Source organism: Tursiops truncatus, chromosome 2, assembly GCF_011762595.2.
Source record: "Tursiops truncatus isolate mTurTru1 chromosome 2, mTurTru1.mat.Y, whole genome shotgun sequence".
Classification (NCBI taxonomy): domain Eukaryota; kingdom Metazoa; phylum Chordata; class Mammalia; order Artiodactyla; family Delphinidae; genus Tursiops; species Tursiops truncatus.
This window is the reverse complement of record NC_047035.1, coordinates 138,233,391-138,246,418: the sequence shown is the minus strand read 5'-3', so window position 1 is coordinate 138,246,418 and position 13,028 is coordinate 138,233,391. Positions and strand designations below refer to the sequence as shown.

Sequence of the window (13,028 nt, the reverse complement as noted above, 5' to 3'; positions counted from 1 at the left end):
CCAGCTCGACTCAAGGTCTGTTGAGGGAAATCCATAAACAGTCGAAATCGTTTTCGTTGGTATCCTACAGCCTACTTAAGGGCAGGATGCCCGGACCTTTGTGCTAGCGGCTAGCTAACCATTTGACCTCAAAAATGTATAAGCAAGATTCACTGTTCCTAGGCTGTCTGCAATTTTTTTCTTCCCTCTTATAAATCCTGATTTTGCTTCTGTTCTTGGACTCTCTCTACCAATCGACTCTTCCTATGTGAGCAAACAGTGTAAATCAAAGGACCAAACTCCGGATAGTGGCCAGATGTCTCACTTGAGTTGTTCTTTGACAGCATGCCAACTGGCAAATCCATACACAGCACCTGTTGGCTGTCTCTCTCTCACATACACACCCACACACACCCACACACACCCACACACACACACACACAATCCATCATCCGCACAGGTACACTTGCGAAAATAAAGCACCACAAGTGTGATTGTCCCAGGCTTTCTGATCAGGCAGGATTTGCAAGAATTCGGGGTCATTTGATCAAAATGTGTCCCCACTGCCCCCATACCTAAGAGCCCCTTCAGTTGACCCTGGACCATGGTCGCCTTCTCTTTAAATTAAGAAAAGAAGGGAAAAGAAAAGAAATAGATCTCTTCCAATGTCTTTATTATCATTATAATTATCATAATCTTTAGTTTTCAAAAATATAAATAGGTGCACGGAACCCTGGTGCCTGCACGGTCCCGGGGGGTGGGGGAGGGAGGGGGGAGGGTTGGGCGGCACTCCCACTGGGAAGGAAATGCCCCCCGCCCAGCCCTGCCAGAGATCGAGATCGATACCTGCTGGGGTGGCAGACCTGGGTGAGACGACTCTGGAAAAGGGTCCCTCGGAAGGAACCCGACCCCCACGCCTCGGAAGATCCCTCGATTGCTCTCTCCTGCCCGCTCACCTGCGGCCGGAAGCCACCCCGTCTCCCCCAGGCTTCTCCCCCGCACAGATGGTGCAGCCCTCAGACTCCGTCTCATCCCATACATTCAGCTGCGGTTCCGCACTTTTCATGCCCTCAGGCCTCTGCCCCTTCCTCCCTCCTCCCTAGCTCTCCCTGGAGGTGAAAGAACCAACGATTGCACTGCTCTTGGATAAAGTCAGGAAACAAAAAATTACCTTCTTTATTTAACTTAACTCCTCCCCTTCTCCCCCTGTCCCTGCGCTGGTCCCTGGAAAGGCACAACGGGAGATTGAAGAAACGTCTCTAAACTCAGTCCACGGGTTACAATACGTTTGCTTTGCTTTGGCATTTGGGAGGAAAATTAGATGCAGTTTGGCGATTTGGGGGGGTCGGGGGGTGCATACACAATGTGGGATTTATTTTTTTTCCTTCTTTAATGGAATTCCTTATATGACAGAAAGCGACAAGGAGAGGACACCATCCCTGTGGGATGTCAGCCTGGCAAGGCTCCTGGGCTCAGCATCCTGGGCACATCCTGGAAGCTCCTCTCAGTGGGCCGTGCTGGGGCGGCTCCTCCGCAGGGGCCGTGAGCTCCGCTTCTGTAGTCTGCGCTTGTAGGTAGAGGCTGGGGTGAAACGGAGATGGAAACATCTGGGTGAACCCTGGGAAGAAAGTGGGCCAACCCAGCCTCTCCCCGTCCCGACCCTTCTCCGCTGGCTCCCCTCCCTGCAGAAACCATGGGCTCTGGAAGGCAGCCTGAGGCTTTACCCACTTCCTGGTTTTGACTTTTCTTGGAACCACCTTGGGCTTCGGGGCTTCGGGGCTGGTGTTGAAAAGGAAAGTGGGCCACCTGCTTTCATCTTCACCTTCTCAGTGCAAGTGAGCCCTCCCTGGGGGCAGCGGACATCTGTGATTGAGCCCATGGACGGTGCAGACAGCGGGGGGCAGGGAGGAGGACGTGTTGGCGGTATCTAACGCTGTGTGGGGTGATGCTCACGGTCTGTGCAGGTGATCCGAGGGTCCTCCCAGTGCCCGCTGGGCTGGCACCGGATGGTGGGCACATGGCGCTGGACAAAGCCCTCGGTGCACTGGTACCGCACCAGGGAATTGATCTCGTATCGGTCCTTCTTCTGCCCGAAGATCCTGGCGTGCTCCACCACGGGGGGCTCTCCGCAGGCCACTGAGGGGCAAACACCCTTCAGAAAGGGCTCTGAGAGGGTCTCCCGTGATGCCCCATGCTGGTCATGAGCCAGTATGGCCCCCTCTGGCTGTGAGAAGATGGGCTCAGAGCCCAAGGAAGGGGCACGGAGCCTGAACACCCAGCAGTGAGCCCTGATTGCTGGGGAAGGGGTGCTTTCATGCCGCACTAAGAATCTGGAAAACACTGGTTCTAACATTTGGGTTCCTCGATGATTTAGAGCAGCAGTAAGGGAATAAAAGGGAGAAAGGTGGGGAAAGAGGGTGAGAGCCGGGCAGACTGTCTGTGACTTCTCTATGAAAACAGTGATGCAGGGGAAAGTGGGAACTAAAGGAGGCCTCGGGGGCAAGGGAGGGGAACGCGGCCAGGAGTGGGAACAGCTGGGGAGTGTCCTACCCGCACCTAGGTGTCCACAGACTTAAAGCTGATGATCAAGGCTGACAACTCAGACTCTGCGACTGACGGGCTTGGGAACCCCAGAGAGGGAGGCTCCCAACCTATGTGTGATTGTGGGTGACTTTCTGTGCTGATATCCAAGGCACCGTATGTGTGGAGGGGGTCTGTCCTCCTGTGACCTTCACCCTCTTCCTGTCCCTAGTGGGCTGGCCCTTTCCATCAGCTCTGGGATGCTGGCATTGGGAGTGGCCCCCCCAGGTCAGCTCCAATCTGCTGGTGGGGCGGGTGAGGTGACCTCAACAGCCAGAAGTCCGAGTGACTCGCCCCAGGTCACACAGCAGGAGCCTGGAGTCTTGATTCTCTCCACGCTGCTTATCCCTCCCAGGCTGCTGCTTACCTGTGCCCTTTTTACACGTGAAGGGCAGCTGGTAATTGCAGGGAACGTCATTCCACTCGCCCTTCTCATGCCAGATCATCACCACGCAGTCCTCCCCAGTGGCAAAGAAGTTGTCCGGCTGGTTGGGGCGCCAGTTCTCAAATTGCTGTGGGTGGGAGTGGGGAAGGGGTGAGGAGGGGGCAGCCGCAGTACAGCTTGGCCGGACCCCTGCTCTCCCTCTGCATCAAGCCCCTTCCGGGCGGGGGCGCAAAGACTGCTGGGAGTCTGGTCAGGGCTGTCCCAGGTGCCACGGAACCCACGGGCCCTCCAAAGAACTGCTCACACCATCTGGCTGTGGTCCTTGCCAGGAACTCAGAGCCCCCAGGACTCACAGTCCCTGTTAATGAGCTGACAACACTCTCCTCTTCCATATGGGCCAACGGGGCTGGTCACCCAGGCTGCCTGCTTGGGCAGGACTGGGAGGTAGAGATATGGCTCGCAAGTCCAGACTCTGCCATACCAGGCTTCTCCCTCTAGCCTGACTCAGGGACAAACAAGTCCCCTTTCCTCTAATGTAACTGCTCCCCTCCCCCATGACCCTGTTCATCTTCGCCTCTTCCAGGGAGCCTTCCCTGGGGTCCTTTGCTGACCTCCATCATTTACTATGTGTACTGTTCAGCTGGCAACCATGTTGCTTTCTATCTGTCTGTCTGTCTCCTTGAGTGGACTCGAGTCCTCTGTGGGCAAGGAACCACTCTAAAGCTTCCACGTTCCCTCTCGGTGGTTTGCCTTCATTCATTCATTGCCCTCCTCATCCCTCACCCTTCCTTTCAGGCCATTATTCAGTTGTGCAGCCCTGGCCTGGTCTCTAAAGGGACAAGAACGAGACACAATCTCGGATCTCAGGGCTCCCAGTCCAGCAGCTGCTCAGTGAATGTCTGCATGTGATTTGAATGTGTCTCTCTCCGGGGGTCTTTATTCATTTCCTCTGGGCCGCCAACTATCCCGGGTGCCCCCAGCAGAACTCACCAAGGAGTGTCCATCTGACCAGCGGAAGTCTCCTTCGATGGTCTTGTCATTCAGGCCGATCCACTGATAGTCCTGAGCATTGTCTGGAGAGAGGACATGGGTATGGGGCGCCCTGAAGGTGTCTGAGAAACTTGAGCTCGTAGAGACAGAGGGGATGGAGGGGTGGCAGGAGCTGGGTGGGCTCCTAGGAGCGTGACACCTGCCTCCAGGGTCCTGACAAGGGTCTTAGCACCTGCATGTTTGGAGTGCATTTGGACCATCTCCCTGAGCTGACATGGACTGGTGACAGACTCGGGGTTAATCCAGGGCTGACTCTGACGGACAGTGGGCTGTCCTGGGTGCAGCCAGAGCCGTTGGCCCCTCAGGCGGCAGAAATGCCCTTCCCTCCCTCCCTGCCCCCGACCCCTGCTGCCTCACTGGGCTCAAGTCCGCTGACTGCTGTCAAGGGAGATCCTTCGCCCACGTGACCGTTATCCGTTTGGGCCCCTGAGGCCCGGCGCACTCACTGTTGACAAATTCCTGCTCCTCAGGGGTGACGATGCTGCTCAGGTGTGACTGCTGCTTCCGGCACTGGCCCTCGGCGTCCACCCAGGTCGCCCGGTCGGGGAAGTGGCGGTAACAGTGGCCCTGGAACTTGGTCCAGCCCTTCTCACACAGCTTCTGGTCTGCAACACAGGTCAGGGGCTTGAGGAGAGGGCCTGGAGGCCGACTGGGGATGGCGTCTGCTGCCAGTCTCAGGGCAGGGATTCCTGCGTTCACCCTGCCTTCCGTGTCACTCCCCAAAGGAAGGGAGAGGCCCGACTGGATCGGGGCTCAAGTTGGAAGCCAAGAGGCCTGGCCCTGCCCCCTCCTCCCCAGGAGCCTCTGGGAAATGCCAGGGACCCTTTCTTTTCCTGATATTGCCTCCCACCCACAAAGCTTTTCTCCTGTTGAAGTCTGCGCTGCAGGGCTGGCAGAGCTCAGCAGCCAGGTAAAAAGAGATGGGAAGGTAGGAGGTGTTGAGGCTTAGGGAAAAACATGGCTCAGAGGCTGTGAGGGGCTCCAGGGAGAGAGGGAGCTGTGGGGAAGTGTGTGAAGGGGGCAGCAGCAGGCGGTGCTGGGGGCATGAAATGGAAACTTGGGTGGGGACAGAGGAGCAGAAATGTCTGCTTTGGGTCCAAAGAAGACACAGAGCTCTAAGTCTATCCTATCAGAGCACACGATACTGCCTCAGGGTCCACGACCCAGGGACCCTGGCTTTTCATTCTATTTCTTGGTGGCAGATGGGAAGAGGGGAAGGGCTTCTCTCCTCCCAAGCCTACATTGGTAATGGATTCTGAGTCCAGCAGAAGGCACTGATGTGGAGCTCTTGGAGCAGAGCCTAGAGGGACAGACAGAGGCAGGTGGTGCTGGAACTGGCCCCTTCAGGCTTGGGGAAAGCCATTAGGAGTGTGTCTTCCCAACTCGGCCTTTATTTTTTAATTTTATTTTATTAATTTATTTATTTAACTATTTTTGGCCGCTCTGTGCGGCATGCGGGATCTTAGTTCCCTGACCAGGGACTGAACTCGTGCCCCCTGCAGTGGAAGCGTGGAGTCTTAACCACTGGACCATCAGGGAAGTCCCCAACTCGGCCTCTAGTGACATTACATTGGTAGCTTTAACTGGCCCTCGTGAGAGTGTTATACCCCAGAAATTGGCAGATGCTACAAATCAGGGATCCTCCTTCCTCTCTGAGAGTCAGTTGTTAAACACCTGCCAGCACAGTACAGGACAGAGGGAATTCCAAGACCCTCTTTTCTTTCTTCCCCTGGTGCCTCACAGGTGAAGGGCTGTCCCTAGGGCCCCAGAGCTGAGTGTAGGGCCATGAACCCCCCAGGCTGTATGGCAGCCTCCCTGGTCTGGCTGTTCCGGGAAGAAAGGACCAGTACCTGAAGGGAAGGATGCTTAAGCTGAAGGGGTGGATGCTTGGCAGGGTTGGAAGACGGACGCTTGGGAAGGGCAGAGAGAGAGAAGAGTTTGAGGCCAGCAGCCTTTGAAGAAAGAGGCAGAGCAGCAGGAAGGCTTAGGAGGATGCTGCCAATGCCTTCCCCAAGGGTTTGGAAAGAAAGGCAGAGAGAAAGAAAAGGCAGAGAGACTTCAGAGGTAGCTGAGCACCTGAGGAGGCCAGAGACATGTCATCCCAGGGCTGACTGTGGGGTCCATTTTTGGGCCACCTGAGTGCCTGAGGGCTGAGTTGGGTGGGCAAAGCTGGAGGCAGCAGCTGTGCTGGGAGGGGCCAGGGCCATGCAGGATGGAGGCTCTGGGGAAACAGCAACACAATTCCAGGAAGGCTGCAAGAAGGAGCAGGGCCAGAGCCAAGGCTTGAAGCACCCTTGGGGTGGTGAGCGCTCAGGATTGGAGTAGGAGAAGAGATGCAGCCCTGCTCGGTTGGGCGCCCAGGCCCAGGGACCGGTTCGGGGGCTCTGGCACCCTCTCTCTGCTCCATCAGAGTGCAGAGCCCTCTGCGGGCCTGGCCTCCACTCCAGCAGGGCACTTCCTCTCCCAGTCTGACACCCAAGAGCTGTTGTCTGCGTGGACATTCCGTGCCCTTCTCCCTGTGGCAAATATTCTGGCACCCTGGAATCCTTGTAACTCTCCACTCCCACCCCAGACAAGACCCCATGCACCAGTTTCTTGGAGTCTTGGGGTGAAGGTGGAGAATGGGAGGCTGCAGGGAAGGAGGGTCCAGGCCAAGTCTTTTCTTCCAGAAGTTCCTCCACCAGTCTGTAACCTTGGCAGTGCCTCCAAGGAACATGCAATCCAAAACTACCTTCCCACTCTGATTAGGAGTTTCAGTTGCTGTCTGGAAGTTTCTGGGATGTCTAAATTGAGAGTTCATTGAAAATGGTTTTGAGCCCCTAAATACTTCCAGTTCTGCACGGACCATTGCTACTAGCAACTGCAAGCTCCGCCTCCCCATTTCTGAGACGGGGTGGCCCTGAGATGGGGAGACTAGGAAACACTGAAGGTGAGAGGGCTGTGGGCTCAGTCTGGCCTCAGGAAGTTCCTGGCCCACAGCTCCCCTTGGCAGGGCCTGGCCCAGGTGCAGAAACTGAGGGGTTGGCAAGGCCCAAGAGAGGAAGCTCAGAGCCCTTGCAGCGAGGCTCTGTTCTCTCTGGCCAGCCTTTTGCCTTGCACAAGGGAGGGAGCAAGGAAGCGTGGACCGGAGTGGCACTGACGTGGCAGCTGTCACGGTGGTAATGAGGATAAGGTGACATGCAGCTGTCCTTGTGCATGCATGACTTGAGCATGCTGGTGACACGGGAGCTCTCAGACAGACAGACCATAGCTCTTGCCAGAGAAGAAGAGGAAGGCAGCTTGACCAGTGTGGCACGGTGGCTCCCAAGGCTATGGAGGGGCCACAGAGGTCCCGTGGGCAATACAGCAGGCAGACACATGCCCATGGCCATGCTGGGAAGATCCGGGGCTCTCATCCGGAGCAAGAACCAATGACTCCCACCCATAGTGTCCTTCAAGACAAATGCATGGAATTGGCCCTGTCTTCTTAGTCTGATGCATGCACCAACTTTGCTGGTGGCATCTGGAAGCCCTGGAGCAGGTTAGTGTTTGAAAGGTCCCCCAGAGCCCCACCTTCCAAAGTGCAGGCTGGCCCGGCCTGCATGTCTCTTCTGCAGTCAGATCAGCCAGTGCCCCAGAGGAGGGTTTCCGCAGGGAACAGCAAGAGAAGGAGTGAGAGTGAGTGGGGCCGACTTCTCACTTGTGGCCCCTGAAGTGGCTGTCTGGATGGATCTTGGGGGCCCCACAGGGCCTAGAACCTGTGGTTAGCAGGGAAGGATGAGGGAGGAAGAGGGGGTGCAGCAGTTAGTAACATTAGCTGAAGCCGAGACGGTCGTACCGATCTCACACAGGTCCCCTTGGTAGCTGGGAAGGCATAAGCATGTGAAAGAGTCGATGGCGTCCACGCAGGTGGCTCCATTCAGACAAGGGCTTGAGAGGCACTCGTCAATGTCTGCAAGAAACCAAGGGCCACCATTAGGACTCCTGCCGGCAACTCCAGCTTCACAATTGCATTGCAGCTTCTTTATGGGTGGCCAGCCCTGCTGCTCTCCAGAGCCCTGGATTTTCTAAGAACTGTTGCTGCTGCTGCTGCTGCTGCCATCTTGGAGTGCTGAGCCAAAGATCCAACAAGGGTTCTGTTGGATGTGTGTGGCTCTGGATGGGCAAGCTTGGAGCATTGGAGCCAGGTTTCCCAGTGGGTGAAGGGATCTGCTGCTTCTGAGCGCAAATGCCTACTGTGAGAGTGAGCTTGGAGTTCCTCCAGGACGTCTTCTCTTGTGAATATTTCAAGAGGCCTTGAGGTCTGAATTGGCTCTCAAACATGGCGCTGCGCAAGGACACTGGAATTCCAGTTCTTGAAGTTTGGTTAGAGCTCTTTCTTTTCCTAGCTTCTTCTGTAGTTATGAACCAAGGAAAGAGGACAAGGCCGTGCAGTACTAGAACAAACAAGCTAGAAGTGGTTCACGGAGTATAGGATCGTGAGAAAATGGCAGTGTGGGATATCCGCATGAAATTGTTAGATTTTTTTCTTTTTTTTTGGTTGCAGACACCTTCTTTGTCTTCAGTAAATTAGATTCTACAGTATCTTATAAAGATGAAGCCAACATTGTTATCTTGGGGAGAGGGACAGAGACCCAGCCTAATATTTCCCCATGTAATCTCCTTCCAGTTTAAGGCCTCAGAACATGGACATCTCCAATGAGTCATGATTTCTAGAAGGGCTGCATCCTGGCCAGTGGGAGACCAGTGTTTGAAGCCAGTGAGGCACTTAGTAAGTGGCCACCCACCAGCACCAGCCTGGGATACTGTCAGGTCCCCATCAGCCTCTGTTCCCCAGAAGACTCTTCTTTCCGTCTGTTCTTCTGGTCCAGGATGTTCTTTGTGATCCAACTTCTTTGTGGGACTTACATTGGTAAGTCATTGGCTTTGCCTCAAATTTTCATCCATTAGCCAAGGTGAGAACTGAAACTCCTAATCTGGTCTTTCTGCATTTTCAGAGAAGCCAGAGACCTAGAGGATCCTTCTACTCTCTTTGTATTCGTTCTCCAAAAACACCGGCTGGGTTACTTCCTCTGGGAACATTATAAAAGGTATTGTGAAGCTCCTCTTCCCAGGGGATTAATAAAATTCTGGAATGAAAGGGTTCCACTGGCTTATGGGGGCAGCATGATATGTACAGCTATGTTCATACAACCTTCAGGACCTGGCGTGTCTGTGGGTGGTCTCCATGTAGGCAGCTCCCTAAATATGTTCCAGGACTTAGTTCTTACCTCTCGTAAGAACTGACTAGATCTTAACGTCAATCCTCTGATAAGAAGATAAAAGCACTTTCTTCTGGATCCTTTTCACTAGTGCATAGCCGATGTTATCTAGACCACAGCTGGGTTTGTGCAATGGGAGGCCTGAAAATCTCAAGTCCTCAGGTATGTCTCTCTTCCCACGAAGTTCTTGACTTTATTTCACGGAGTGTACACCATGGGCTAGAAACCAACAGTTCCAAGTTTGAAACTGTTCCAAGCAAAACCAAAATGCATGGAGGAATGGACTGAAATCCCAGCATGCACTTGGATTCCCAGCATGCACCAGGATTCCCAGCAGCAGCAGTAGCAGCAATAGGTCAGGCCGGTGGGCGGAAGCTGGGGGAGGTTCTCCTGCTTCAGAAAAGCTACTGTTGTCTTTCATCCATTAGCGTCATTATGGAAGATGGGAAGCACTGGGCAAGGGGGTATTAAGCAAATGTAGGCGCTAAAGCAGTTGTACAGAGCAGGGGACAGGAGTGGCCCGTGGGGAGAAGAGCCAGACATCAACCCTGGGGCCTCTGGCCAACCCATGCGGGAGAGGGCGGGAGGGCGGAGGCCCCAAGGGAGGTCAGGCCAGGTAGCTTCCAGTGGTCCCAGAAGCTTATTTCACATCACTCGCCCCCACAAGGCGGCCTGGGGACTAGGACAGTTTTCCTTTGGTGTTTGGCCAGGGCACAGGATCTGAGAAGGCTGCAGGGACTGAAACACAAGGAACCAGGTTCCCAGGCTCAGAAGCTGTTTTATGCAGGGCCCTGGATTCGCAGATGAGGAGGAAAGGAAGGGCCATAATCCTGAAGACCAGAGAGCCTGTGAGTGGCTCTGGAGCAGCTTAGAGAGGCCTTCAACAGTAGGGAGAGGGCTGAGCATCCTGCGTGGGGCCTTCTCAGGCTTGTGGTGCATCCTCTCCCCTTCCATTGGCTGGAAGAGCCACTCTGGCCCTGATTTGCCCACCTCTTTCTGTGAAGGCAATTGGAACATTGCTTGTCTTCTGGAACCATGAGAAGAGTTGGGCTGGGCCCTGCTGTACTTTGGGTACCCCAGACAAGGTGACAGCAGATGGAGGACAGGAAGGGCTTTGGGCAATGGGCAGACTGTATGAAAGAAGAGAGGAAAGAGAAGGAGCCAATATCTCCCCCAAATCTTCTCTGAGCCAGACACTATGTCTCACACACACTTATCCTCCCAGCGGCCCTATGGCATGGACGTCGCTGGGCCATTTTAGAGATAAGAAAACAAATGAAGTGACCTGCCCATGCTGGTAAGTGAGGGAGACAGACTGGAGAAGATGGAGGAGAGAATTAGACCATGAGGATGAAAGCTGGGCCTCTGTTCCACATGGAGAGAGAGAGAGAGACACTGGACTCCTGGATCTCAGCATCTCATTACCATTTCTGCTGCGCCAGCCAAGGGCTCACCGGTCATCACTAAGCAGGGACTTTGAGTCCTCTTCTCTCTACTCTAACCAAACGGGATGGTTTGTTCCTGAACAAGGCCCTCTAGTGATATCTCTAACTTAAGGGAGAAAATAACTGAGAACCCTGGTAAAGGTGAGGGTTCTGAGTTGGAGACCACAGGTCTCCACCCTGAAGGGGTCTTGTCCAGCTGTTGCCTGGGTCAGAGCCCAGGATTTCCAAGTTAGAGTTTATTTTGTTCATAGAAAAGGTTGAATGAAGTGACAGCAGGCGCTTTTACTCAAGTGATACCCAACCAAAGGGGTTGCCACTCGTAAATAGCATGGTATGAATGGTACCCCTCAAGTTGTTCTGTGTACAACCTGTGCAGCTGTATGTACTGACCCTGGACATGACTTTCCTGGACAAGGATAGGGGGAAAATCTCCTCAAGAAGCACAGAGACAATTTCTTAGCTCAACAGATGCTCTGCACCCTGCAAAGACCTAGGATTAATCAGGATGAACAGAATTGAATACGTACACTCACTTTCTGGTGTATCACAATCGACAGAAGGATTACAAGAGCATATTTATCAGTTCCAATTTGCTTTAAAAACAAACATGATTAGATTAAAAGTATGTTATAGTTACTTATACTATCAAGTTGTTTATATTTTTAAAGTTTGATCTTGAATGTAACTTTAATATCCTGCTAAATTCAATTAGTTGCCTGCTAAAATCTGCCCATGGACTTCTTGGTTAAGTCAAGAAGGTGTAATTTGTATTTTCACTTGTAACCCTGTATTTTCACTTGCTTGGAAAGCACTTCCCCCCACCTCCCAGGGATAAGGTGTCACTGGAATTCAAACATCACCCCACTCAGGGGAGAGACAGGGTCAGGTCATAGATCAGAACCCCAAGTCCACAAAGTAAAAGATGTCAGTTAAACAGAAAAGAGGCTGATTAAATTTTAATTTCATGCCCTTCTAACCAAGGAGTTTAGAGAAATCCAGGCAATGCCAGTGATTCCTGGGAAATTGGATGTGAGATCTGATTTCTCAAATTTAGCTGCCCATTAGAATCACTGTGGTAGTTAATCTTTAGATTAGAAAGAATTACCACCAGCACCAGAGTCCCCGTCCCCGCCCCACCCCCCGCCCCCAACCAAGTGAATCAGAATAGCTCAGGGCGGGGCCCAGCTATTCTGATTCTAAGGAGTAGCCAGGATTGAAGCCTCAGAATCAGAAATCTAATCACCACAGGAAATACTGTATTAGCAATGGAGGTGGGGAGGATGCTTCTGCTTTTTAAGTGGATCCGAATAGGATAGTCCTGCTTTTCTTTTTTGGCCACGTTGCTAGACATGCAGAATCTTAGTTTCCTGACCAGAGACCAAACCCGCACCCCCTGCAGTGGGAAGCGCAGAGTCTTAACCACTGGACCGCCAGGGAAGTCCCCAGTCCTGCTTTTAATTGCTAAAGAATCTAAGTATTCATTAAACATATTTATTTTGATGTAAAGAGTAGAGATTAATAATTTATCAAGAACTTATTTGTGGAACGCTGACTAAACAAGATTACACTGATCTATACGCTTTTAACAACCTGTGGTTCTCAGTTCTAGAGCCAGATGACAGGTGGGTGATCTGTGGATACTGGACACTTTCTGCAGTCCTTTTGGAAGCACCAGATCTTGAGCCTGAATTGAACAGGAGCGACTTGGGATCCCACGGGTAGAGTCATGGACAATGAGACCCCAGATTTTGCATGTGGATGACTCTTACCACTTGCCCTTTAGAGATGACAAAGCTTTTTGTAATCAGTGGCTTGAGAGATGGGGAAGGGGAACTGGTCAGATGTACACAGATGGTCTTAATCCTCATAGCAGTGTTTCTCAGCTCTGACTGCACACTGGAGTCACTTGGGAGTTTAAAAAACCCCAGTGCTGGGCTTCCCTGGTGGCGCAGTGGTTGAGAGTCCGCCTACCGATGCAGGGGACGTGGGTTCGTGCCCCAGTCTGGGAAGATCCCACATGCCGCGGAGCGGCTGGGCCCGTGAGCCATGGCCGCTGAGCTTGCGCGTCCGGAGCCTGTGCTCCGCAACGGGAGAGGCAATAACAGTGAGAGGCCCGCATACCGCAAATAAAAACCCCAAAACAAAAAACAAAAAAAAAACCCCAGTGCCAAGGCCACAGGACCATTCCAATCAGAATCTGCGGCGATGAGACCCAGTGCCAAGGCCACAGAAACACTCCAATCAGAATCTGCAGGGGTGGGACCCAGGCATCAGAATTTTTTTGAAGCTGAGAACCGCTACCTTTGACCCTATTTACAAATGAGGTAGTGAGGGCTTGTCTGTGAGTGT

General features: G+C 53.1%; 1 protein-coding gene across 4 annotated transcripts in view; it reads right to left on the bottom strand.

The window, feature by feature from the left end:
- Positions 1 to 635: 635 nt before the first annotated feature.
- ACAN (aggrecan) overlaps positions 636 to 13,028 on the bottom strand; it is a 64,702-nt gene continuing 52,309 nt past the window's right edge. For 3 of the 4 annotated variants that reach the window (XM_073801387.1, XM_073801386.1, XM_073801388.1), the window contains 6 exons: positions 7,812 to 7,925; positions 4,441 to 4,599; positions 3,935 to 4,017; positions 2,927 to 3,071; positions 1,933 to 2,115; positions 636 to 1,560 (listed from right to left, as the gene is read on the bottom strand). In XM_073801387.1, coding sequence (XP_073657488.1) covers positions 1,484 to 1,560; positions 1,933 to 2,115; positions 2,927 to 3,071; positions 3,935 to 4,017; positions 4,441 to 4,599; positions 7,812 to 7,925 — 761 coding nt within the window. In that variant the 3' untranslated portion in view covers positions 636 to 1,483. The remainder of the gene's footprint in view (positions 1,561 to 1,932; positions 2,116 to 2,926; positions 3,072 to 3,934; positions 4,018 to 4,440; positions 4,600 to 7,811; positions 7,926 to 13,028) is intronic. The other variant, XM_033852110.2, reaches the window with a different exon arrangement.